We start from the raw sequence: 26,840 nt of genomic DNA, 5'->3' as shown, positions 1-26,840 counted from the left end.
TGTGTCTCCCTCTTAAGCTGGCCCAGGCCAGGGAGGGAGGCAGCTGGTAACACCCTTAGCTGCCTCTGAGAGCAGAGAGAAGAGCCTGGCAGGTGGTTGAGACGCTGGCATGAGCCAGGGCCATAGTCTGGCGCACTGAGACAGGGTCTGCTTAGGCTGCAAAGGTGATGTTTTCTCTTAGTGTCTGATCTGTTTTATTAAATATATGCACAGATAAACACAACTGTATTCCATCAGTGAATGCACCTATTTGCACTTTATGTTTGTCTCATTGGTACCATGTGAGCTAGACCCGTGCCTTAGCTTCACGACAACAGCCAATGTAAGAGCCCAAAGTGCCTGCTCTCCCTCTGGGCTCAGTACTGTGCTGGGGCATCCTGTGCCCTGATCGATCGTTGGCCTTCATATCTTTCACTTTATTGAGAGACTGATGAGACTCTTTGGCAAGGCCAAAATCCAGGTCATGAGCCCAGATCAATAAGCTGTGGGCAGAGGAGCAGGGCTGGCAAGACCCTGGGAAAGCATATTTAAAGATGATGAACCCTGGCTGGTGTGACTCAGTGAACCTGTGAACCAAAGGGTCGCCGGTTCGATTCCTAGTCAGAGCACACGCCTGGGCTGCAGGCCAGGTCCCCAGTAGGGGGCGCATGAGAGGCAACCACACATTGATGTTTCCCTCTCTCCTGCCCTTCCCCTCTCTCTCTAAAAATAAATGAATAAAATCTTCTTAAAATAAATAAAATCTTTAAAGGGAGGGAGGGAGGAAGGAAGGAAGGAAAGATAGATGATGGGGCTGGAGGGGCAAGTTTCGAGAAGCAGGAGGGGCAGCACAGCTGGGTAGGAGCTGAGTAAATGTGGCCGCTGAGAGGGTTGGCAGGTGAGCCCAGTAAGGGCTCTTCCCCGCTGTCTCCTTCTGCCTCTGTGAATTCCCCTGCCCCATCCCAGGCCTGCTCGGCGATTTGGAGGAAGCCACAGAAGTGCTCATCGAGTGTGCCTGAGGGTGACAAAGCTGGAAAGATTGACTAACACCAACATGATTTGTGACCCAGTTAAGATTCTAGACGTCAGGAAACTGGAATGCTGAGTCGAAACCCAAAGAATGATAGGACTTCCTGCCTTGACATTAATGATGGGGCTGAGGGTTGTGGGGGCAGGGCTGTGAGAGGCCTGGAAACTCACAGACGCTTGAAGAAACAGAGCTGTTGGGTCCTCAGATGTCTGTCATGTGACAGGGAACTGGCTTTGTGTTTAAGCTGGAGTAGCAGGAGCAGCGTCCTGGAAGCCAGACCCAGCTCCAGGAGGACAGGCTGCTGCAGAGCTTGAACTGCCCAGCCGGCCAGGGAAGGAGACTTCGTAAGGGAGTGAGTGCCAGGCCTCGGGGTGGGGGCAGTGGCGGGGCGCCCAACGGGCGGGAAGCGCCTCGTCCTGAGCAAATTAGGAAGAAATTATTTTTGGGGGTCCGAGGTTGGACTCAGATCCCTTCCAAATAAGTACATCTGACTGAGGCTCACCCCTCCCTGTGATAAGTTCCTGAGTGGGGATGAATCATAGGAAATGGGGAGGGGAGGGGAGGGAGGGGAGGGGAGGGAGGGGAGGGAGGGGAGGCGTGGGCAGATGTGACCATTGGGTCCCAGGGTGGGCTGTTGGTTCTCTGGGGTCGGGGCGAGGGGTGGGGGTGTCTCATGTTCCAGACACACATGCACTGAGGTGTGGCCAGTGCAAAGGGAGAGAAACAAGGCTCGTGGCTGATTCGCTCAGGAGAACTTGCCCAAGTTTGCACCTTATAACACTAATTTAACAGGGAAAATAACAGGGAAAAAAGGCTCAGTGACCAAATACATTTGGGAAATGCTGCATTAAGTAAAAATTCCATGTTTATGGCAATACTGTTCAGAGGGCCCTCCTAGGCTAACAGCATATTCTTCAAGACGGGACATACACTCACCTCCAATTATTGCCTTAAATTTATAAAAAAAATGGAAGACTGTTTGAGTGGCAGAACCAATCCTATGTTTTCATCAAATCTTATTTTATTTTTCCAGGAAGACAGCATTCCCAGCCTCCCCTGACGTTAGCTTGGGGCATGTGGCTAATTGGAGCCAGTGGGCTGGGAGTGGCAGTACCCGTATCACTTCTGAGCCAAGCACAGCCCTCCAGCTCTTCCTCTAACACGGGGATGGGCCATTCTGAAGGCCACACCTTGAGATGGCACAAAGAAGAAGTACCCTGACTCATTAAATCACCACTTTTCAGCTGCCCTGAAAAGTCCCCTGGCTCAGAACAGACTTCTCCTCAGTAAAAATAATAAACCCCTGTGTTAGGCCCTGGAATGTCTAGGTTGATGGCCGCAGCCTTGCTGAGCCCACCGTGGCTAACACAGGCAAAAAGCATCAGGAGAGAAGGTTATTACTCACACCTCAAAGGTGGATGTCTATGCCGAACCATTTGTGCCTTTAGCTAAAAATTTCATGCTCTCGGAGGATCCAAAGGGCAAACGAGGAATTCTGTACCTGCTATTCTGTCCTTCATGCCCCTCCCTGGTCTCCCCCTCAGTGAACACCCTGTTTGGCCCTGACAGTTACTTGGACCACAACTGAGCCATGCTTGGTGACACGTGATGAAATGTGGGTAAACCGAACAAGGCAGGTGGGGAGGGCAGGGCGGGAGCCCCCAGTGCCTTCCCTGGGCGCCAGAAGGCCAGCTGGGTCTGCGGCGTTGGGACATCCCACTTGGCGGAGTGGGTGGAGGGTGAGACGGGGACATTTCCTCTCAGCCGCACTCAGTCTCCTCAGAACAATTTTAGGGGGGGCGAAGGGGGAACTGAGGGCCAGAAGGTGGCTAATTTACACCAGGCCCCCTGAAGTGTGGAGCTGAGGGTCTCACCTCCATTCTGTGAGTCTCAGAAGCCCACCTTCTTTCTCATCCGCTGCAGAAGGAAGAAACCGTGAGACAGAGAAGGACAATGATAAAAAGAAAAACAATAAAGAAGCCACAGTTATCGCTTAGCAAAGCTGCTTTCCCCCTTCAACATGGGAGTCATGTTTTGCCGTTCTAAGCGGTTGGTTGCTGTTACAGGGATGAGAGGCCCTCGTAACACCCTGCCTGACCTCTCAGCCGCCCCACCCAGTGTAGTAGGAGGGAAGCCCTCTGAGATAGGATTCGCTGTGACCTGGGTGATGAAGCCCAGTGCAGTTGTTTGCCTGTATTTCTTTTTTTAATCCTCACCTGAGGACATGCTTATTGATTTGAGAGAGAGAGAGAGAGAGAGAGAGAGAGAGAGAGAGAGAGAAATCAATGTGAGAGAGAAATAGTGATTGGTTGCTTCCCACACATGCCCTGACCGGGGATCGAACACGTAACCTAGGCTTGTGCCCTGCCTGGGGATCAAACCCACAACCTTTTGGTATACAGGATGATGCTCCAATCTATGGAGTCACCCAGCCAAGGCTGTCTGTATTTTTTTAACGTTTTTAGCCAGACCCAGGGTCTTCAAACTTTGATCGTATCAGAATCGTGGTCTGGGGAACTTGGTAACATACACAGACAGAGGCCCTCTCCTGCAAGTGATTCTGACACGCCCCGAAGTGTGAGGACCACCCGTCTCAGCCATGGTGCTTATAGAAAGGAAAGCCGCGAGATAACCACCGTTAATGCTTTGGTGTGTCTGCCTTTCACTTATTAAATCAAATTAAAAGTTTTCTTCAGTTCTCTGTATTATCTCTGTATCTTTGAGGTCATTTTTGTTTGTCTTGATCTCTCTTCTCCAACTTGCAGATTTTCCACTGTTGTCTGGTGACTCTTGATGGGTTAGACTCACTCAGGAAAGGAGGCATTAAAGAGTGGATTGTGGCCTCGTGTTGGTGAGTGGAGCTTATCAGCCTGTGAGCCCTGTTTTTAGGTAATCCTACGGAGAACTCTTAAATGCCAGAATGCAGAGGTCTTAGATCTAAGGTTCTTAAATGTCTTTGGAGCAGAATCTTCTGATTGTTGGCCTGGGGATTGACTGCTGCTGTCTGTCCTTCTACAACAGGGATAGAGAAGAGTCAAATGTCCTATGAACCAACTTCTAGTTAATCCCAGTTCCCACAGGTCACTTCCAGGCTCCACCATCCTTCCCTGAGTCTCCAAGCTGAAGCCTCGCCCTGGGTCTGCTGGGCAGATCTACGCTCCTCAGCTCCATCTATTTGTGCATAGCTGTAGGCAGACAGAGGCAACCGCCTTCCAACGGGGCGGCAGCCCGCAGAGAAACCTGGCTCCTGGGGACCGGGGAACTGAGTGGGCACACCAGGCGCAAAGAAGGGACATGGGGGTGTTGATGAGAATGCAGTTGACCTTGGGGTCCAGACTGATGGAGGGAGAGAGGATTGTGGAGGAGATTCTTGGGACGAAGAATATGAAGGTGGAGCGGTATTGCACGGTGACAAAGATTTGGCTGTGGGGTGGGTGATGGAGTGGAGATAGAGATTTGTAGTGAGGAAGCGAAGGGAAGGCTCAGCTGTAGGTGGGCCTTCTGATAGATGTGGTCCCCAGGGTGACAGCAGAAGTCAGAGGACAGGGAGACAGCCAAGTCCTCCAAGAGTCCCAGGCAGGGGGATGGCCCCCGAGATGGGGCGTTGGCGTGGGTCTTGGGGGTGCAGGGGCGGCACATGAGGGTCCGTGTCTCTCCAGTAAAACAGGTTTCAGAGGGCAGATGGGAGACTTTGAGCCAAGGGAAGCCCTAACCTGAATATGGGGGGAAACTCAGGAGCTGGTGGGAACCGAGCTACCTGTACTGCAGTCTAACAGGCTGTGGTCCCAGGACCAGGATCATCCGTATCACCCGGGAACTTCTTGGGAATGAAAATTATCAGGCCTCACCCCAGACCTGCCGAATCAGAAGCCCTGGGGCGGGGCCCTCCAGTGATGCTGACAGACGCTGTCTATCGTTTGAGAAAACGTTTGCAGTAAAGCACAGGTCTCAAAGTCAAGCCTCCACCGTACGTCCAGTAAACCATTGTTTTGAGCATGCAACTGGTGGGGCACAGAGGCAAGCACCAGGAGTTTAGCAGAGAAGAGAAGGGCACGAACATGGACGAGTGATCTGCCCAGAAGCCACACACTAGGGAAAGGGAAGAGGTGGGGTTGGAGAGAGGGGGTTTTAGCTCAAATGATGCATCAGAACTGTCCATGTGGCTTTTAAAGCAGGTGCAGGGGGTTACACCTGAAGAGTTCTGGGGCGGGCCCAGCTCCACCTCTACTGCTAAAAGCTGTGTAGAGAGTTCTGCTGTTAGGTCAAGGATGCCCTGCCCTGTTAGGCTTTCGGGACCTCCCGACTCGGCTGCTGCCAGGCTTGGGGTCCAGGTGGAGTGTAACACGGTTTGTAATTCTAGATGAAAAACGACCCCCTTGGCCTTTCCCTCCTTCTGGCAGATGGTTGTGGGTTTGTGGGTGACTTTCCTGCCTCCTCATGTGGCTTGCTGACCCCTGCCGTCCCACACGCCCCAAACCAGACTATGCCTCTGCCACCGGTTTCTACCAGAGTTCTCACCCACCTTTCTGCTTTTCCACCCTGCATCCTTGTCCTTAGCATTGTGCCCATACCATCTGGAGAAGGATATGCAGATATATATACATATTTACATATGCATTCATACGTATATACACACACTGTACACAACTATTGAAATACGCAATATTTGAGACACTAAAAATAATTTATCTGAAATTCAAATTTAACTGAGTGCCAGCATTTTAGGAGAGTCAAAGGTAGTCCTGCTTCCTGAGCTCTTTCCCTCATTGTGACCCCATCCAAATGCAGGCATGTGTCCCCACGGACATGCTGAGCCCACAGGGAGCTCTCGCCAGCCTCCTTCTCTTCCCACCAGCACCAGGTTATCGTGGACCTGGCTCTGACCAGTGATTATGGGATCTGATGCCAAGAGAGCTGTGGGGGACACTGTTGGGGCTCCTGCCACATGGCCTCACGCATCCACAGTCTCTTTCCATGTGTCCCCCTCTTTATATCCTGAGCAGAGATAGTGAATTATGAAGGATCAGCGTGTCAGGCACAGCAATCTGACGGAAACTGCTCACACACTGAAATTTATATTTTCCTGTGCAATTTGGCCTTTCCCCAGCTAAGAAATAGGAAAGCAGTTGTCAAAGGGGATAACAGGTGGCTCCCCCTGAAACTTTCTCATTCACCAAAGGCCCCTGGTAGTACAGAAACTGCACATCAATAGAGAGAGACAAGAAACCCTGGCTGGTGTGGCTCAGTTGGTTGGAGTGTCGTCTAGTAGACTGAAAAGTCTTGGATTCGATCCCTGCATGTACAAGAAAGCAGCCAATCAATGTTTCTCTATCACATCAATGTTTCTCTCTCTCTCTCCTCACCCTCCCCCACCAACTCCCTCTCCCCCTCCTTCCTCTCTCTTGAAAAGCAATGAAAATAATGTCCTCAGGTGACGATAAAAAATTTTTTTTGAAGAGAAGGAAAAATGGTACAGCAGTTCCTCAAAAAATGAAACATAGAACTACCATGTGGCCCTCTGATTATGTACCCCAAAGGGCTGGAAGCAGGGACTCAAGGAGATATTTGTACACCCATGTTCATAGCAGTGTTATTCCATTAGCCAAAAGGAGGAAGCAACCCAAGTGTCCATCGATAGATGAGTAGGTAAGCAGATGTTGCCTATCATATACTGGAACATTATTCAGCCTTAGAAAGGAAGGTAGGCACTAGCCAAGTGACTCAGTTGGTTGGAACGTCGTCCCATACACCAAAAGGTTGCGTGTTTGATTCCCCAGAGAGGGCACATACCTAGGTTGAAGGTTGGATACCTGGTCAGGGGGCATATGGGAGACACTGATGTTTCTCTCTTTCTCATTCTCTCTAAAATCAATAAAAAAAGATATTTTTGGATGAGGATTTTTTAAAAAGGTAATTCTGACGTATGCTACGACATGGATGAACCTTGAGGAGATTGTGCTACGTGAAATAAGCTGGTCAGAAAAGTACAAACACTGCGTAATCCCACTTATTTGAGGTCCCCAGAATGGTCAGATTCACAGAAATAGAAAATAGAACAGTCGTTGCCAGGGGCTGGGGTGAGGGGCGCCTGGGAAGTTTGGTGCTTAATGAATACAGTGCTTCAGTAAGGGAAGGCGAAGAAGTTCTGCAGACAGATTGGCTGGACGTGGCTGCCCAGCAAAGTAAAAGCACTTGGTGCCACAGAATCACTGAAGTGGTTGAACTAAACTGAAAGTAATTTTAGTTAAGAGGAGAATCTAATACAGGAAGCACGTGACTTCTGAGCACTATAGAAGGAGGAAGCCTAAGGTAACACATCAGAACCACACTGTGCTGGCACCACAGCAACAGCGGCAGCACCTCAGCCAGCTTTCCCCTCTTGGGGTGCTGGACTCCTGGCTGCCCACTCCTTCACCATCTCTGTCACTCCAGTCAGCAAATGACAGGTAAGGTCACACTACTTCCCTCCCTCTTGGCAGAGTGGGAAGGGTTTAGGATGGAGTGTCAAGGCTTGAGTTTCAATCCCTTGCCCTCTTTGGGCCTCAGTTTCCCCCTGGTATGCACAGTGGTGGTGGGAGGAAGTCGGAAATTCCTTCAGACTGGATATTTAGATGTTCCCAGTTCCCAGCTTGTGAAGCTCCTGTCTTCTCTCTCTGAGTTCATGGACCTCACTTTTGTGGTGGTTTCCTGCTTTTGTCTTCTTTCTTCCCTTCCTCTTGTCATATGTGTGACGGATACAGAGGTGTAGGGCTACCATTTTGTCCAGGGGCCCATGTGCATGTGACCTAGGCCATCTGAGCTGGGCTGTGCATATGAGCTGGGCCAGAGCTGATACATAGGGGAAGGGACAGGCCCCTTCCTCTGGGGCTTGTATCTGGGATACGTGTTGAATCTCACTCTGTGAAATCCTTCCTCCTCAGTTAGAGGGGAACTTCCCACACATTCCCACGGAGTCCCCTCTTCTTTGTAGACCTGTAGGAATTTCTCTTTTCCCTCCGTATTCTTTTTGTGAAATTTAATCTGTGACACATAATATACACACAGGTAACATACATGTACATTATGTACAGCACAATAACATAGACAGCTCCGAATCCCCCCACTCAGCACAAGGATGATTCCCAAATCTGGCATCTATTTGTGTGTTTTACTTCCTACCCAGATGTGACCACCTTCCTGGATTTGGGGTTTATTGTTTTCTTGATTTTTTGTGCTTTATCACATATGCAGGTCGTGTGTGTGTGTGTGTGTGTGTGTGTGTGTGTGTGTGTGTGTGAAGCTGTTACATAACATTTACAGTGTGCTAGGCATGCTTTAAATACTTAAAAATATTGACTTGCCCTGACTGGTGGGGCTCAGTGGATTGGGTGTCATCCAACAAACCAAAATGAGGCCGGTTCGATTCCTGGTCAGGGCATGTGCCTGCGTTACAGGTCAGGTCCTCAGTAGAGGATGCGTGAGAGGCAACTGATTGATGTTTTTCTCGCTCCTTTTTTCCCTCCCTTCCTCTCTCTCTGAAAAATAAACAAAATCTTTAATTACAAAGAGATGTTAACTCATTTAATTTGTTTAGTCCACACAACAACCTTATGAGAAAGGTACTATTATTAATCCCATTTTACAGAAGAGGAAACTGATAAGTGACTTGGTCAAAGTCACACAAATAGCAAGAGGTAAGCATGGGACATGACTCATGGCTCTTAGTGCAAAAGTTTCTCTAGAGCATGTATCTGAGAGTGGAATTGTGGGTAGTGGGGTATAAGAATATTCAACTTTACAAGATAATGGCTGATAACTTCCCAGAGGACTAATATATCCTCTTACCAGCAATTATAACCGTCTCTATTGCCCTACAACCTCTCCATCATTTGGTTCTTGTTAGATTCTTGAGCTTTTGTTTGTCCAGTAGACATAAAATGGTATCCACCGTGGTTTTAATTTTAATTTTTCTGGCTACTATTGAGTTAAAGCTTCTTTTTTACTTGTTTACATTTGTTTCCTTTTCTCTGAAATTTTAACTATGTCTTTAATGTAATCAAAGTTGGAGGTTGTTTATTTTACGATGGGTGTTTTGGAGGTCTTGCTTAAGAAATCCTTCCCTGCCCTGAGGACATAAAAATATTTTACTACGTTTCCTTATAGAAGTTTTTAAAGTGTTCTTTCACACGTCTTTAATCTAGATGGAATTGATTTCTACATTTGATGTGAAGTAGGAATATGTTTTCCCACATTTTTCTCCACGTAGTTTTGTACATGGTATTGCTGGGCTCTTTATTTTCTTCCACTGGTTAATTTGCCTACATCTACACTAACACTGTGTTTTATAATGCCTTAATATCTAATAGAACAAATCCCCTTACCTTTATATTGTTTAGGGGTATTTTGGCCCTTTTGCTCTTCCATATAAGTTATAAAAATCAGCTTTCAATTTTCATGAAAAATTGAGATTAATTGGAATTGCACTGAATCTGTCTATTAGCTGGGGAGAATTGATATCTTTATGGCATTGAACCTCCTATCTTAGCCATTAACACGGACTATCTCTCCATTTATTTAGATTGTATTTAATGTCTTTCAATAAGGTTTTATAACTTGTTACTATAGGTCTTATACATGTTTTGCTAGATTTATTCCTGTTTTTCCTATTATAAATCGTTTTTCAGTTTATATATTTTCTCTTCTTAAATCTGTTCACATTAGTGTTTAGTTTGGGTTCCTTCAAAATCAGAGCCTGGACCAAGGATGAAGTTTCAGGCAGGTTATTTGAGAAGTGATTCGAGGAAGCAGGGAGTGAAGGAGCTGGAAGGCTGAAACAGGGAAAGAGGACAAGCCCGTTTAAAGGTGCAGGACTCATGATGCAGCTATAGGCCAAGGGAGCTCAGTTCTGTTGGGACCTCTCAGAAGCCTCTGAGCTGCCGCCCACAATTGCCCTTGGGAAAGAAGGAAGCTGGAACACGCCTCCCCCAGATCCTGCCCCTCCCTGGTATAGGCTCGCAAATTACAGAACTTAATTTTCCCCTGCCCCTGAGAAATACTAGCAGGCGATAAGCGGTTTCTTCAGCGTTAAAGAAGACCTGAGGCAAAAAACAAAGAGAAACATGGTGTAAACTCGAGGTGGGACATTGGCAACATAAGGTGAGTCTAAGCTTGCACAGAATTATCCACTGTGACTGCAGCTGGTATCAGAAGAGGCAGAAGTGATGTGACATAGAACACCAATGCTTACTCTTACCAAGGTAATAAACCATATGTGAACGTTTCTCTCCTATTGTTAACCAACTTTGCATACCTAAGATAAGCGGCACTTGGATGGGGTGTCGTATTTTTATACATTGCTAGATTCGGTTTGCTAGTTTTGTTTTTTTTCTAATCATTGCATCTGTATTTGTGAGTGAGATTGACTTCTGATTTTTCTTTCATTCTGTACCTGTCTCATTTTTGTATGAAGGTTATACTGGTCTCACAGAGTTAGTGTTCCTGATTTTTCCATTTTCAGAAAGAGGATTTATAAAAGTAGAATTATCTCTACTTAAACTTCTGTAAAACTATCTGGACCAGGTATGTTCTCTGTGGGAAGTTTTAAAATTACTGATTCAATTTTTTAATAGTTATAGAATCATGTGGGCTTTAGTTTTTTCTTAAATCAAGTTTCATTATATTTTTCTAATATTTGGTCTACTTTGTTTCATGTTTCTTGGCATATATTATGTATAGTAATATTTATTTTTAATTGTGGTAAAATACACATAACACAAAATGTACCGTCTTAACCATGTTTTTGTCAGCTTCATTAATCAGAGTTAAGAGATGTGTGTTAAAATGTCTTGCTATGCTGGTGGTTTTATCTCTTCATATTTTTTCAAGATAGATCCTTGTAATTTTAGAACTACTAAAGCTTCCTGGTGAACTGACCCTTAAATTTAGGTACTCATTCTATCCCTAATAAATATCTTTGTCCTAAAAGCCCTCTTTGTCTGATAGCAATAGTTGATTGTGGTAAGTACAAACTGTTGTTTTGAAACCAACCCCTGGAGTCTTATACAAAACGGAAACTCAACCTCTTAAACAATTCCTCACTCCCCCACCCCCCTCAATAGCACACAGCAACAGCTGGTCTATTTTCTCTTTCTGTGAATTTGTTAGGCCTTCTTTTTAATATTGTAATGTTCTAGTTTTCATTCCTAATAATGTTTACTTGTGCTTCCTTTTGTTTATGAAAAGATTTTCTTTACCAGAGATTTGCCCATTCTATTTGTTTTTGCAAGGACTAACTTTTGGCTTTATCTATCCTGTCTATTTTGTTTCCTGTTACTGATTTCTGCTTATTATTATTCTCTTTGAGTTTACTCTTGGGTTTACTTTGCTTTGTTGCTTTGATTTCTCCTCTTCATTCCCTTTTGTGTCACCTTTAGGTTTCCTTCGTTTTTCTTTTTATAACTTCCTGACTACTTAGTTAAATTGGATACTTATTTCAGACTTTTTTTTTTCCTAATACAAGCATTTAAGGCTATAAATTTCCCTCTAAGTACCATGTTTGATGCACCCAATGCATTTTAATATATTGTTTTTTCATTACCATTCAATTCTATAAATTTTAAAATGTGTTGTTATTTTTTTTCTTTGACCCATGGATTATTTAGGGCCTATTTTTACATTACCAAATATATGTAATTTTAAAACTTTTCTTTTTGAAAAAATTGTATTTTCTAATTTATAGATACATATCAAACTTTTAAACTGTGTGTTTCAGCTCTTCTATTCATTTCCTGATTTTTTTTTGCCTGCTTCATTATTCATCACTGAAAGAAATGTATTAAAATTGCTTGTGATGAAGGTGGTTTCTTTTCTTTGTAGTTTTTCTTTCTTTTCTTCAAGCTAGATGCCTACAAGTTTAGAACTACTATAATTTCCTGGTGAACTGATCTTTTCATTTAGGCACTTACGCTATTCCTAATAAATGTTTTTATCTTACAAGTCCTCTAAGTCCGATACCAATAGTTTTCCTGGCTTTCTCCTGGTTACTGTTTGCCTGGTGTATCTTTTTTTCATCCTTTGAATTTCAGTCATTCCATGCTCAAGTGTTTGGTGTGTCTCATAAACAACACAGAACTGGGTTTTGTGTTTTAATATTTTTAAAATCTAAACTGAGATGAGAAATTAGAAATGATCAAGTCTATGGCTTTTGCTAACCCCTGCTAACTAAACATTGAATTTAAAAGCCTTCATTTCAGCAACAATCCATAGTTGGCAAGAACCCTAACCCGGAAGATTCTCTTCTGAGGTAGTCTTTGAACTACAAGAAAGTTTAAACTTTTGTAATAGACTTTATTTTTTAAGAGCAGTTTTATGTTCACAACAATACAGAGGGGAAGGTACAGAGATTTCCCACGTATCCCCTCTCCCCGCATATTTACAGCCTCCCCATTGTCAACATCCCTCCGCAGAGTGGTGCATTTTTTACATTCAACGAACCCACCGTGGCACGTCATTGTCACCCAAAGTCCCTAGTTTACATTAGTGTTCACTCTTAGTGTACATTCTGTGAGTTTGGGCAAATGTATAATGACATATAGCCACCTTTCAAGTATCACATTGAGTATTTTCACTACCCAAAAAATGCCGTTCCACCCACTCATCCCTCCGCCTCCGCCCCAAACCTGGGCAATGCCATCAGCTGCCCACCCCCTACCATCCCCGTTTTCGTCTCCGCTGTTTCGCCTGATCTCTGGGACCGGACACACCCGAGCCGCTCTTTTCTCAGGCGCACAGTTGGAATGGCTCTTTACTTTTGTAGTTTGGTGTGGGAATTATATAGAATAATGTATTAAAACCTTTAGCTTAGTCCCTAGCAAAGAATAAATATCAGCTAAATGTTAGTTTCCTTTCTCCTTCCTCCTTCTCTTAGTAACCCGAAGTCATGTTTTGCTGAGAAAAGGTACAGAAAAGTACTCTGGGGACAGTGTACATCACCACAAATCTAAACCCGGGGAGGAGAGGGGGAAAGAAAGGGGAGCGCTTCCAGCTGCCACTTCCCAAACTTTTTCCGACTTGGAAAATCCCTCCCTTCCTGCCTCCCTTCAGGAGCAGAGTAAGCCAGGTGATTTCCTGTCGAGCTGTGTGTCAGGACAGCAGGTAGCGGGGTGTCAGAGAGAATTAAGGTCCAGGTCTTGCCCGTTTGCTAGTCACATCCAATGTTGGGGTTTCCAAGGGAACCGGCCTGAATCGCAGGATTTGTCAAGATCATAGGCCCAAGCTCTGTTCCTCTTCTCCCAGCAGTTCTGCTGTGACTGATGTATGAATACGAGGCCTTCTTTCTGCATTGAACCCAGACATCGGACGGTCGCAGATTAACACAGAGTGAGGATTAAAAGAAAATAGGACAGTCTCTTTTAACTGTAGCTAAAATTTTTATCTTTATTGTGATTATTAAGAAATTTGGACTTTTTAATAGAATCTTTTTAAAAATTTACATTTGTCCCACTTTTTCTATGCTTTTGTCCTCATTTTTTTTTTCTTGATTGGCAAAAGGTTGTTTGTTTTCATACCATTTTAATTCTCTCTAGTGGTTTAGAACTTATAAACTCTCTCCTAATTTTCCTTGAAATTTTACCATGCTCATATAACTTAAAATGCACCTTCCTTTCTATACCACACGGACATCTAGAATGCTTTAACCATGATCCCTTCACATATGATTGCGCAGTATTTTAGTTCTGAACTTTCAGAAACTTCTCAAATAAACATTATTGCAGACAATGATTGTTGGGAGTTACATACTCACTTGCCATTTTACTTTTTCATCCTTCCTTCTTGCATAGAAAAGTGTCCTGTGATCATTTTGAACTCTATCTGACACCTGTCTTTCATAGTCCTTTAGGGTAGGCATCTTGGGAATAAATTCTCTTAATCTTTGTCTATCAGTATCTTTATTTCACCATGGTCCTGAAACCGGAAACGCCGGCTTTCCTGCTGCCTGTCTTCTACCGGAATAAGCAGAGACAGGGACTGAATCTTTATGGGCGCTTTATTCAGATGGCCCGCGATCTGAGAAGATGGCAGACTGTCTTACATTTCCTTTCAAGCCAGACTCTTATAAGGGGGTAAAAGTGCAGGTAAGAGGTCTGGAATTCAGGAAAGAGGTCAATCAGATAAAAGCTGAAATCCGGCAGTTTCCCTCACATCCTTTCATCCTCTGAGTGGTGATTTTCTTTATGTCTTCTGTGTCCTGGGTGATTTCCTTTTTTTTTTTTTAATTTCCTTTTCTTCTCTCCTTTATTCCCCTCCACCCTGCAATCTATCCCCCAGCACCCATCCCCCCTTAGTTCATGTCCATGGGTCATACATATAAATTCTTTCGCTTCTCCATTTCCTATACTATTCTTAACCTCCTATTTTACACCTACTATTTATTCTGCTTATTTCCTGTACCTTTTCCCCCATTCTTCTGCCTCCCCCTCCCCACTGATCTCCATTTCTATGATTTTGTTTTTGTTCTAGGTGTTGCTTAGTTTGCTTTTGTTTTTGTTTTTCTTAGGTTCAGTTGTTGATAGTTGTGAGTTTGTTGTCATTTTACCATTCAGAGTTTTTGATCTTCTTTATCTTACATAAGTCCCTTAAACTTTTCTTATAATAAGGGCTTGGTGATGATGAACTCCTTTAACTTGACCTTATCTGGAAAGCACTTTATCTGCCCTTCCATTCTAAATGCTAGCTTTGCTGGATAGAGTCATCTTGGATGTATGTCCTTGCCTTTCATGACTTTGAAGACTTCTTGCCAGCCCCTTCTTACCTGCAAGGTTTCTTTTGCAAAATCAGCTGATAATCTTGTGGGAACTCCTTTGCAGGTAACTGTCTCCTTTTCTCTTGCTGCTTTTAAGATTCTCTCCTTATCTTTAATCTTGGGTAATGTAATTATGATGTGCCTTGGTGTGTGCTTCCTTGGGTCCAGCTTCTTTGGGACTCTCTGAGCTTCCTGGACTTCGTGGAAGTTTATTTCCTTTGCCAGATTGGGGAAGTTCTCCTTCATTATTTTTTCAAATAAGTTTTTGATTTCTTGCTCTTCCTCTTCTCCTTCTGGCACCACTATGATTTGGATGTTGGAACATTTAAAATTGTCTCAGCAGTTCCTAAGCCTCTCCTCATTTTTTTGAACTCCTGTTTCTTCATTCTGTTCTGGTTGAATGTTTATCTCTTCCTTCTCCCAATCGTTGATTTGAGTCCCAGTTTCCTTCCCTTTACTGTTGGTTCCCTGTATATTTTTATTTGTTTTCCTTTGCATAGCCTTCATTTTTCCCTCCATTTTGCGACCATACTCGACCGTTTTTGTGAGCATCCTGATTACCAGTGTTTTGAACTCTGCATCTGATAGGTTGGCTATCTGTTCATCACTTGGTTCTATTTTTGGAGCTTTGATCTGTTCTTTCATTTGGGCCATATTTCTTTGTCTCAGTGTGCCTGTTATGTTGGAGTGGGCAGAGCCTTAGGAATTCACCAGGGCGGGGCATGAGAGAGAGATCAAAGCAGGAGTGGGTGGGCAGGATCATGGCTGGTGGGCTCAGGGCAGGACCTGTGGGCTACAGAAGCCCCACTAGGGTCCCTGAGTATGGAGTCAGGCTGGCCTAGGTGTGTGTGTAGCTGGGGTTCATGGGCACTGTCCCTTCTAGAAATTGGAGCTCTCCACACAGGAACCAACCCACCTTTCCCAAAGCTCTCATGGCAAGGAGGGCCCCAGCAATTTCTGTGGCCTTCTGTTGCCTTCCATTTCCCTTTCAAGGGTCTCCTGGGAATCATCCCCTAAGAATCCTTCTCTTGCCCCTGCTCTGGTGGCTTTCTGCAGTCTCCAGGCTGCCTCTCGCTCATTATGTTCATTCACTCTCTCCTAAGTGGGTGACTTTGGGCAAATCACTCAAATTGCCCTGTGACTCAGTTTCCCCGTCTCTAAGATGAGGAAGTAACAGTACCTACCTCGTAGAATTGAGGGGGGTTAATTAGTTAATATTTGTAGACTGCTTGTGACCTGTAGTAAGGAGATGTTCACTATTGTATTATTGTTGTTATTATTTTTGTAGCTATTGTTTTTATTATTACTATTATTACTGTTATTATTATTCAGGCCCATTGGAGGCCACAGAGGTGCCACACAGCAGGGCCCACTACCTGAGCCCCTGGGGCTGCCCCTCAGCCTCTAGCTTGGGTTAGAGGAGCATTTCCTGCAGCCGCACATGGGCGCAGATCCCTACGCCGGGGTTTGGTTCCACTCTCTTCTCCATCTTCTCTCTGTATCACTCCGAGGCCCAGCAGCCTGTCCTGGGCTACCTGGGTCCCAGGTGACAAGGGCAGCACTTGATGACTACACAATGATAACAGCCTTTGGCCCCCCGGCAGCCAAGAGAAGGGCATGACCTCACCCCACCCTCCCAACCCAGCAACGAGGTTCGGCCTAAGCCCTGAAAATTCTGGGCTCTCCCAACTGCGGTGCCTCTGAGAAAGCAAGAAGGCCTACCCCGCTGCTGCCTCTCCTAGGCTAGGTGGTCCCAGGGCCTCCCAGCCAGAACTGAGGCAACAGAAGGCTGGATGTGTCAGGGGCAAAAGTCTCCTGGCAAGACCCACCCCACGAACAGAACCCCCCTCTTACCTGCTCGCTGCTCCTGAGGATCCCTGCAACCAGCAACAAAGCCTCCTAGAAACCGCAACTTGTCAGGCCCTAAACCCTCAGGCCAAGGCTCCCTACCTGGAGTGGGAGGGTAGGACCCCTCCAACCCCCATGAACCAGCTTTGAAAATGGAGGCTGAGGATTTGGGCTCCAGCCAGACTGGTTCCCATTACCTCTGACTGTGGGGACTATTGTGGGAACATTTCCTGAGGCTCTGGGCCTCAAAGTGTCCTTTTATCAGCTGAGTCACAGATAGGTGGATGACAAAAGCTATGCTGGTGTTAAGGTTTAAGTAGATTTGTACTCAGCTGTTAGCTGGAGCACCTCCAATTCCCACTCATGTTTCCCTAGAAAATCCCAGCTCTGTATCTGCTTTGCTGTGGCGATTCTGTCTCCTGGACAGGTCCTGGCTTCAGATATTTTCTCCCTAGAGAGGAACTCAACAATGTGTTGTGGGAGGTTTGGGGTTCCCCGGATCCGGGGACGGTAGTCATTCCTGTCTCCTATGTCCACACACGGTGCACCCGAACCCTACGTGCATGCATGTCACTCACATACAAGCACGTGAGCGCTTTATCAGCGCCCTGTCCTCGCGGGAGCACGGCCAAGGATCAGGCTGTGCCCTTGCTTATCAGCAGTTTCCAGCTTCCTTTGCCTGGATTTTGCAAGCCTGGAGCCGGGTTGCCTCCCACATGGCTTCCCAAGGGCCGCTCAGATAATAAGAGGAAATGCTGTATAGGGCGTGGGGGAGCACCGCCTCAGCCCTAGTTCCCTGACCTGGGCCACAACTGCTGTGGGGGGACAGAGCGCATCACTGGGGGCGCAGCGCTCCGGGATCTGAGGGTTACTGTCAGGGGCCAGCTGAGGTGGGGCCGGAGACTCTGAATCCTGCAGAGCCCGTTCCGGGCATGTCACGGATGGAGGGAGTAAACACTGTTGTCTCAGACCCTTCTCTGTCTGCCAGGGGAGGGGACATGGCACATGCCCCTAGTGGGGAAGGCTTCGTCCCTTTGTTCAAAGATTTTTATTGAAAGGGTGATCAGCGGGGCCAGGTAACAGGAATGCACAGGTGATCTCATTACATCCGCACGCTAACGTTCACAGAGAATAGGTCATGTTTTGAAGAAAACAAATGGCAGGAACACACTGATTCACAGGGATCTGAGAGGAGACTAGTAAACAAGAGAGATGCCTAAACATGAGAACGTAGTAAACACAAGAGTGCCCAAGCGTATAGGGTTAGGGTCTGTGAATAATGTAAATTTCCTTCCCAGCAAGAGCTGGCTATAGCTTCTCAGGGAAAAACAAAGCACACTTTAAAGAATTTACTTTTAGGCCCGATTTCCCTGGGAACCACCAGATCTGGTTTAGGACTAACTCCAGTATTGTTTCGAGCCTGAGCCAGGCGTGGGAAGGGAGCCGCCAAGAGACAAGGAGACTTCTTTCAGATAGAATGAGGACTCCGGCCATGTCCGAGCCGAGCCCAGGGGTGCGGGCCTTTTTGCCCTTTCTCCGTGTCCCCCAATTCTTCGTCTGCCGCCCACACCAGCCAATGTCTGGTTTATGTTGTCCCTTCCATCAAGGGGTCTTACCCATCATCAACAAGCGACCATCACAGGGCCAAGCAGGGAGGCAGGGGCTATGCCCCTGCCAGGGGGCACAGGTTATGTCTCCTCAGGGGCCTGTTTGTCCAAGCCCTCCTTGATTATTTCCAGCCTTGGGGCCCTCCCGCCTGTTGGCAGTGTTGTAGTTCCTGAAACCAGACAGGGCGTTTCCCAACACACCACCTCACAAAAGGCTGAGGTACAGGGACTTCAACGTTAGGCCACCACTCCCTAACCTGTACGCTCTGTTTCTTTGCAGTCTACTGGCTGTTCTGCACATTGAGATGTCTTCTTCTGATTGCTGGGGCCTGCCTGTGGCCCTTCTTGCCCTGCTCTTCTGCCCAGGTGAGCCAGTGCCTGGGGTTCCTGACTTGGCACGTGCTAGCCCGGAAGGTGGGCTGCCCACTCCCCCGGCTTTAGATTGAGGGGAGGGTGGTGCTGACCCTGCAGTCTCTGAGGTTTCGAACACAGGGGTCGCCTGCAATGGGTACAGGATGCCGTGGCAACCTGGCTTCCCTATGGCCCAGACATCAGGTCGGGGTCCTGGCCTTTTGGACACCAGGTTGAACAGTCCCACAGCTTCATGGCGTGTGGATGTGACAGGTCATGGAGGCTAGATGGTGGGCCGGAGACAGTCTTATGGGGGTGAAGTGATGCTGGGGTTCAAGAGAAGATAAGGGCATGCCCCGGCTGATCTTCAGATGTGGCCTAGGGGAGGGAGGGGGCAGTATAGGGCCTCGCCTTCTGGCTGTTCTCAAAACGAAAGTGAAACCTCTTCTAGTGGGTCAAGGGGACTGAGAGGGAAATTGCCACTATGTGCCGAACACTCTGTTTTGGATAACCTGCCAGGTGCTTTTAAAGTGCTATTGCATTGAACCTTCACAACAACTTTGGGAAAGGAATTACTAGCCCATTTTACAGATGAAGAAACTGAGGTTCAGAGAGAAAAGGCACCTTGTCTGAGGCCACATAGCTCATGCATAGTGAACTCAAGATTCAAATCCAGCTCTGCTTACCTGCAAAGCCCCCCTTTTGCCACTTCATTATATAGCAGGATCTGAGGGCTGAGTGGAGGCATGTAGGTGTGGCACTAGCACAGGACACAGGCTGGGCCCAGCTGGTCGGATCGAGGACCTTCCTGATCATTGCTGAGAGAGAGGTGAGTGCTGAAGACTCAGCCTTCATGCATTAAATACTGCCTGAGTCTGTCACACATAGAGCACTGGGCTAAGCACAATGGTAAATAGGGTCCTGTCTTCTAGAGGCTCCAAAACAGTTAAGGGAGAGTCAACTCGAATATGAATCACTGGTACAATGGGTCATTGGCCAGGTGGTCCCATTTCCTTTGTGACCTCCTCTTCCCCTGCCTTTTTCCTCACTGAGCTCGAACACCCTGAACACCCCACTGTTCCTCCCACACGCCAAGCACACTCCCAGCCCGGGGCGCCGAGCTGGCAGTTGCCTCTCCCCAGAGCCCTCTCCCCCAGATACCTGCAGGCTCACCCCCACCTCCCTCATGTCTTTGCTCAAATGTTGTTACTTCAGGGAGGCCTGTGCTGAAATGGCCGCCCCACCCCACTTTCTGTTCCCTTTCCCAGGCACTTGTATGGGCTGGATAGTTTATTATTGTCTGTTTCCTTCACTAGAATGTGAGTCTTTGCAAAGGCAGGGTTTGGTCTGCTTCGTTCACTCCTGCAGAGCCGAGAATAGTACCTGGCACATAGCAGGTGTTCAAAAAGTATTTGAGGAAGACAGGAAAGGAGGGAGGAAGGGAGGGGTTGAACCCTGGGCCGCAGGGGCTCAGGAGACAGAGTCCACCTCCTTCTCAGAGAGGCCTTCATGGAGGAGGGCACATTAGGGCTGGGTCTTGAAGGTCAAATAGGATCCTTCTCCACAGAGCTAGAAGACGTACCTGAGGAAGACTAATCTGGAGGTGATGGGCTGGAGGAAGGGCAACCAGGGGCAGGGAGACAGCCCAGGGGCTGCCTCCTCGGTCTGAGCAAGGCCTGAGCAAGGCGTGAACGAGGGTCAAGGGTCAAGGAGCAGAAGGAGCCCCTTGATCAGACTGCCAGTGGTGGGCAGCTCCCCTAGGCAGAACGGCAGGGACATCTGGTTTCTGGTCTTCCAGGGTCTGCTGAGGTGTTCGAGGTAAAGATGTGGCCAGAGCAGCTGATGGTGGAGTTCGGAGGGTCCCAGGTGATCAACTGCAGTACTAACTGTCCGCAGCCTGACAAGGGTGGTGTGGAGACCAACCTCAACAAGACTCTGCTGAACGAACAAACTCAGTGGAAGCAGTACAGGGTCTCTGATGTCTCCCAGGACACGTTTGTGCTGTGCCACTTCACCTGCTCTGGGAAGCAGGAGTCAGTGCGCTCCGACATCACTGTGTTTTGTGAGTGCTTCTCGCTCTCTCTCGGCAGGGCCGTCCTTCCCCTGGGCAGAGCCTGTGTGCACTGAGTGCTCCTACTCCTGGCCACACCTGTCATGGCCCCCACCTTCCTGGGCTCCTGGGGTGACAAGGAGCCAAACACAGGCCATGGGCTCAGAGTCTGCTCACACCCTTTGCTGGCCTCCTGGAGCCTCCTGGAGGACCGGGTTGAGGCTTGCTCGGAGGGGGTGCCCCAGGCAAGAGCTCTACAAAGCTAACAGCCCTTTCCCGTGCAGCGCTCCCAGCCTCCTCCCAGCCCAGGGGCAGCCCCATCCCTGGAACACCCCACCTCCCATGACGAGCAGTGGCAGCACTGCCGGGAGGGCTGCATGCTCTCCGGGGTCCCCATCAGCCCACCCAGTCACCAGGGGCTTTTACCTTCCCCTGAGGGCCCTCGGCAAATGTGGGACCCTTACACAATCTGCTCGTGAGCTATGGAGACCTTCTGATAGAACAGGATTCTCAACATCTCGGCACTAAGGATGTCACTTGGGTCCTCCCCATTTCTGACATCCAGGGATCCAAAGAACAGAAAGGTGTCCTAACTCCAACATATCATCCTGGGGTCATGGGGACGAGGTATTCTGGTTCAAAGGGAAATCCAGGCCACACCAAGGGCTCTGTTTGATAAGGGATCAAGGTGGCCGTCAACCTGACCCTAGAGAGCCAAGGCAGGTCTGACTTTGGCCCCCACCTCTTAAGTGAGAACCTCACAGTTCACGGCCCAGTTTCAATGACATCTCCCTTCTAAGTCTCTCTGCACATAACTATCCAACTGTTTAATTCTCAAAATTAGTTCTTAATTTCCAGGGAGAACACAGACAGATGCAAACAGTTATGTCTTTCTGGTCAGCCGCACAGTTTCTGGACCCTCTCTTTGTAAGACAGCGGACCACCTCCATCCTTCTCTATTCCAGAAACCATCATGTTCCTAGAACTACCACCCAGCGTACCCTTCACCCTAAACTGCTTCGTTCTTCCTCTCTTTACACTCTAGAGCAGATCAGGCCCCCGCCAACGTCCTCCTCCTCAGGTCCAGCCAGGGACCTGAGAGCACAGTGTGATAGGGGATGCTCTTGGCCCGGTGGGCTCACTGGGACTACACCCCATCCTAACCCGACCTCCCCACGGTCTTCCCTGCAGACCCTCCGAAGGAAGTGCTGCTGATGGTGCAGCCCACTTGGGTGACCGTGGGTGGAATCTTCACGATTAAGTGCAGGGTACCTGCTGTGGAGCCCATTGAGAACTTCACCCTCACCCTGCTCCACGGCACGACGCCCCTGCACAGGCAGACCTTCGTGAGGGCAATGGCTGCCCCGCAGGAAGCTGCATTCACATACAATGACACAGCTCGCAGGGAACACGGCCACCACAACTTCTCCTGCCAGGCCGAGCTGGACCTGCGGTCTGATGGCGGGGACATCATTGTCAAAGCATCAAAGCCCCAGAGCATCAAGATCTATGGTGAGGGGGAACCCCCAGGACGGAGGGCGGGAAGGACGGGGGACTCACTTTAGGCCCTCAGGAAATCAAAACCTTCGCCTACTCTCTGCCAGCTCAGAGGGATAGGCACCCGACAACCCCACACCTAGTCCTGAGGGTTCCCTCTTATGCTCCCTCCTCCCTGAAGCTCCCTCCAAGTCCCCAGTGTGGACTTGGAGTCGTTGTTTGGCCATTAGTGAACTGTGTGACCTTGGCCAAGTCAACCTTTCTCTGGCTTTGGCTCCTCTCTACAATGAAAAGTTAGACCTGACTGACCTCTAAGGTCTGCTAGAGCTTCACTGTTCTGTGACTCTTGATGGCCCAGATGTTCCCTGTCTTCAGAGAGTTTGGGGGAAACTCTCAGCTCTGTCCAGTGAGGTGTTGGCCTGGACCACACCACTGTCCAGGCCGCAGTGTCCACAGACCACGTGCTGGTGCCAGGGGCTGATGTCGGGGAGAGCATCTGCCCTCACAGCCTCACTGGTGGCCTGGACCTCAGCTTACCTTTCCCCTAGTTAGTACACCATTTGCCACCCATCTGTAGCACAGGGTGACTGCAGGATGGATGAGGGGATGGGTGGGTGGTGGGCGGCTCTCCGCTCCCCCTTAGCCCCTGGGTACCTTGGACCAGAGGACTTCTAAGACCACTGCCCCCTTCTTCCCTAGATCCCAAGCCGGACAAGCAGATGGTCATCATCATGGCGGTTGTGTCAGTGCTGCTGTTTTTGTTTGTGACATCCATCCTGCTGTGCTTTGTCTTCGGCCAGCAGTGGCACCAGAGGCGAAGAGGCAGCTACGGGGTGCAAGCAGCTTGGAGGAGGCTGAGACGGGCCTACCGGGCATAGCCTACGCAAGGGGCACGGCCGCCACCGCCCCAGCTACTGGGACTCGTTGTGGCTCCTTAGGGTGTGGTCCAGCCCCAGACAAGCAGCAGAGGATTTGGGGGACATTTCCTTTTCTAGTTTGAATACAAGTGCCCGGACTTAACCCTGTGCCTCAATGTCTCCTCCTGGGAGAATATCCAACGTCCAGGAAGGTCACTCACAAGATCCAGACTTCTGTTCCCAGATGTCTGCTCAGGGTCCCTCCACCCTCTTCTTCACAGGGGCCTTCCTGGCCGGCCCAGGCCCTGGCGCACCCCCATACGGACCAGTCCAGGCACCAGACACCCAACCCCGTCGGTCGCCGAGGAACAAATTCCACCTGAGGGAGAGCTGGAACGATGCGCCCTGGCCTGGTGGGGCCGAGACGCTCTTTTCCTGCGTGGCCCTCCAGGAACTCAGGCCACTCCCAGTTGGACCAGAACATGGCCAACAGGAAGCTGGGGTGAGGGTGGGGGCCCCAAAGGAAACGGCTCTGCTCTAGGACCCTCCCAGCCAGGACTCTCCCACATGTCACATGGCCTTTAGAGAGCTGTGGACAACAAAAGCAGTCTTCTCTTCTCACCTCCTGCTCCATTATTAGGCCAGACAGAGAGGCTGTGGCCCTGGCCTTCTGGGGTGGAGGGGGATGGAGGGTTAGGGGGAGCTCTGGTTCCCAGCCGCCCCCTAACTCGCGCAGGAAACTGTAGAGCAGCGCTGGGTTTTCATGTGGCCCCTGGGCCTTGAACGGTGCTCCAATGAGCTCTAACTCCAGAGACGAGATCAGGCTGGTTCAGGATCTTAGTGGGATGGAGAGGAGGATAATTCAGCTGGGAGGGGATGCCCCGGTTGGGGTTGAGGCTGGAGAAGGGCTGCCAGGCGTGGCTTCAAGCACTAGAGGGGGCACTTGGGTATCCAGGGTTGTTGCCGCTGGTGCAGGTGCCGGGGCCAGTGTCCGTCTTCATAGCAGGCTTTCAGCATCATAGTAATCTGGGGGCAGGAGGGAGGACAGCACCCTTATCTTGACTCCCTCCTGCCTCTGTGGACCCCAAGGAGGGAAAGGGAAGGGGACAGGCCAGTTGCCTGCAGCAGTGACACTAGTAGTCCCCTCTCAGAGGAATATGACCCTCCCGTCCTGAGCAATCCTTAGGCCTGGACCCCACTGCCGACCCACCCTGCCCCTACCTGAAGCCGGGGGCACATCTGCACCCACAGTCCCCGTGGCACTGGGGGGTGGAGGTGGGGGCACAGCTCTCCTAAGATGAGGATAAAAAAACACCCGCATCAGAAGTGGCTCTGGGGTTTCATCAACAAGGATCTCAGCCCCAGCCCCAAGACAGCTCTCCCAGCCCAACCAAGGCGGAGCCCCAGCCACGCACACACCTCCCCCTCACTTACACCCGCCTTTTCACTTACACCCGCCTTTTCTTGGAGGCCAGAGAGAGCCGCTGAATCCTGGGCATGTCCTGCAGGTGGGGCTGAGGGAGGGGAGGGGATAGGAAAGGCCCCAGAGCCGGAGTCAGCCAGGGCAGGTAGTGGTGATGGAGCACCAAAGGCCCTTCCTCTGGGGCTTCCAGCTCCTCTTCCTCAACCTCCTCTTTCGGAACCTCCAGGTAGACCTGGGGGTTGTGCGAAAGCGGAGGGGAGATGGTGATACAGGGTCAGGCTCTCCCCACTCCCACTCCTCCGTTCCTCAGAATCATTTCTCCAGATATGTATCATCAAATGGCTCTCGGTGATTGGTATTTACTACATGCAAGCAAGACGCTTCGGAGACATTGATCCCTTATTTTGCAGGTGGGAAAACTGAGGCTCAAAGAGGTTGAGCAACTTGTCTTAGGTCACCCAGGTAATAAAAGGCCAAGCAGGGACTGGAAGGATGCTGGTGTGCCTCCAGAGCCCAGCGGAAGCCCAGCAAGCTGCGCCTGGCCTGCCCCAGGGCCCCTGAGGGCTTGGCTGGCAGACACGCCCCTCACCTCCAATCATCAAAATCCCACCCGGCTTTCAAGGGCTGGTTCTGAGGACACCTGCTCCTCCAAGGAGTCTTTCCTCATCCCCCAACCAGGTGAGCACACAGGCAGGGTAGCGCGCCTGTGCCAGCCACAGCCAAACTGGCCTTGTATTTGTAGTCACTTATTTATTCATTTACTTATTTGACAAATGTCAATGGAGCCCCTAATAAGTCCCAGGCACCACGCAGACCCAGGGTACAATGGCGCTTGTCTTCCTGGGCCTGCAGTCCAGTGAGGGACGCATTGCAGAGACACCTCCTTGAAAATGAGACCTGAGTGGCCTGGATTTAGGGACCCCCAGACCCCCACCTCTTCTGTAGAACCTGGCACATAATAGATGCCAAACAGATCCAGCCAGATAGGTGCAGGCTGGCTTCCTGCTCCTCTTTCGCCTGGTCCTTCCTCTCAAGGAGATGCCCTGGATGTGTCCCCACGTCTGGATCTGCAGGTGGGCGGCCCCAGTGGCCCACCCCCAACCATCGCACCTGCGGGCCAGAACCGACTGGCCAGGGGTTGAGCGCTGCAGCCACCTGGCGACTCAGGAGCAGCTGGTGCATCTGCAGGTTCTGCAGCATCATCAGCTCCAGCAGGTCTAAGGGGCGCGGGTTCAGTGTGCGCGCCAGGCACCCCCTCCCCAGCCGTCTGCCCCGACCCCAGGGCCTTTTCCCAGACACCCAGGCCCAGGACGCATAAGAGGATGGTGATGTAACACCAACACCCAGGCATGTGCGGGGGTAGAGGGAGGTACAGGGGGCGGGAGGGGGCCCCCAGTCTCACCTTCCTTCACGTGGCGCGGCTGCGGGGGCGACGGTGGGACGGTCCATGAGAAGGGCTGCAGGACGGTCACCCAGGGCTGGGGGGAGGGGGTGACTCAACCAGACTAAGCGGAGAAGGGATTGGGGGCCCAGCCTCTTCCCTCATGTCCCACCCAGTTGGCTCCCTAACCCCGCAGGGGTCTCGAACTCCTCTCGTAGCCCCTCTCGGCCTCCCCACTCCCTGCTAGTCTCTCACTTTCCGGCTGGGGTCGCTCTCCTCCACCCCCACCGCTCCCTCCGGAGTTCGTAACCCCCTCGTCCCTCCCCTGCGGCCCCAGGGACGGCTCCCCAACTCCGCCATCGCCCCCCAGGCCTCCCCGGAAAAGGCAGGCTCTGCTCCCTGCCTCGGCCCTCACCGTCGGGGCTGCATCCTGCGGTGGGCGATCACCCCAGCTCCCTCCAGTCCCGGAGGCCATAGCCGGCTTCCCCGAGTCAGGGTTACCTTGGCAACACGACGCTAAAGTCTCTCCCTGGGCAAGCGCAGGTCCCGCCCCACCGGCTCCGGCTGCCTGGGGCGTTTGCCCGAAGTTGCTGCCTTCTGCTCTCTTCTCTCCATCCCCAGGACATGGGGTCCCTAGGACCCCACCCCCCAGGAGGCCCGTTTTTCTCCCGGGTGTTCACCTCCACACACCCGCCCCCCGCCCCTGCCCCCCGCGCTGGAGCCGGGCATCCGCCTTATTCCTCGCTGTCACTCAGACTCTCACGCACCCCCAGTACCAGGCCTGGGGCGGGGATGGGGGCCTGTGTTTGTTAAGTGAATGAGTGAGCGGTGGGGAGGCCGACCCTTGCCTCACACACTTTGTTTTCAGGTCCCAGAGCCCAATTGACTAAGACGATGAGTTAAGCAGGAACAGAGAATTCTGTAGGATTAGGCCAGGGCGGAGGGGCAGGTGCGTGAGGAGGGCAGAGGGTCTGCTGTCTGCCACTCCGAGTCAGAGGGGAGTCCTTCCGGCCAAGGGTGGTTTCTGGGGACCAGGG

The 26,840-nt window shown here is 49.9% G+C and overlaps 2 protein-coding genes across 8 annotated transcripts; one reads left to right on the top strand and one right to left on the bottom strand.

Annotated features, from left to right (window-relative positions):
* Positions 1-1,290: 1,290 nt before the first annotated feature.
* ICAM2 (intercellular adhesion molecule 2) lies at positions 1,291-24,406 on the top strand. Of its 7 annotated transcripts, XM_054573017.1 has the most exons (6): positions 1,347-1,361; positions 9,710-10,245; positions 18,525-18,610; positions 20,394-20,657; positions 21,837-22,157; positions 22,842-24,406. In XM_054573017.1, exons 3-6 carry the CDS (start codon positions 18,550-18,552, stop codon positions 23,018-23,020), a joined length of 825 nt encoding a protein of 274 aa, XP_054428992.1. In that variant the 5' UTR covers positions 1,347-1,361; positions 9,710-10,245; positions 18,525-18,549; the 3' UTR covers positions 23,021-24,406. The 7 variants fall into 7 exon arrangements, with proteins under 7 accessions (XP_054428996.1, XP_054428992.1, XP_054428998.1 ...); XM_054573021.1 differs by lacking the exon at positions 9,710-10,245 and having other exon boundaries at positions 1,291-1,361; XM_054573023.1 differs by lacking the exons at positions 1,347-1,361; positions 9,710-10,245 and adding an exon at positions 3,835-3,860.
* Positions 23,997-26,278, bottom strand: PRR29 (proline rich 29). The gene is made up of 6 exons (XM_054573024.1): positions 26,219-26,278; positions 25,825-25,879; positions 25,533-25,639; positions 24,452-24,654; positions 24,221-24,291; positions 23,997-24,025 (listed from the first exon to the last, which is right to left on the bottom strand). Exons 1-6 carry the CDS (start codon positions 26,276-26,278, stop codon positions 23,997-23,999), a joined length of 525 nt encoding a protein of 174 aa, XP_054428999.1.
* Between the last annotated feature and the right edge of the window lie 562 nt (positions 26,279-26,840).

This window comes from Pteronotus mesoamericanus, unplaced genomic scaffold (genome assembly GCF_021234165.1).
Source record: "Pteronotus mesoamericanus isolate MK-2021 breed Mesoamerican mustached bat unplaced genomic scaffold, CSHL_Meso_final contig_246, whole genome shotgun sequence".
NCBI classification, from domain to species: domain Eukaryota; kingdom Metazoa; phylum Chordata; class Mammalia; order Chiroptera; family Mormoopidae; genus Pteronotus; species Pteronotus mesoamericanus.
The sequence above is the reverse complement of the archived record's forward strand: the minus strand, read 5'-3'. Positions and strand labels throughout refer to the sequence as shown.

What these genes read in the sequence shown, in the direction of transcription:
- PRR29 (XM_054573024.1), bottom strand. Translation starts at nt 26,278, where the DNA reads ATGGCCTCCGGGACTGGAGGGAGCTGGGGTGATCGCCCACCGCAGGAT. An exon ending in CAGTCGGTTCTGGCCCGCAG is followed by an intron (nt 24,655 to 25,532) that starts GTGCGATGGTTG and finishes CACAACCCCCAG; the next exon opens with GTCTACCTGGAGGTTCCGAA. An exon ending in AGATGTGCCCCCGGCTTCAG is followed by an intron (nt 24,026 to 24,220) that starts GTAGGGGCAGGG and finishes TCCTGCCCCCAG; the next exon opens with ATTACTATGATGCTGAAAGC.
- ICAM2 (XM_054573021.1), top strand. Translation starts at nt 18,550, where the DNA reads ATGTCTTCTTCTGATTGCTGGGGCCTGCCTGTGGCCCTTCTTGCCCTG. An exon ending in TGCCCTGCTCTTCTGCCCAG is followed by an intron (nt 18,611 to 20,393) that starts GTGAGCCAGTGC and finishes CTGGTCTTCCAG; the next exon opens with GGTCTGCTGAGGTGTTCGAG. An exon ending in CTCCGACATCACTGTGTTTT is followed by an intron (nt 20,658 to 21,836) that starts GTGAGTGCTTCT and finishes TCTTCCCTGCAG; the next exon opens with ACCCTCCGAAGGAAGTGCTG.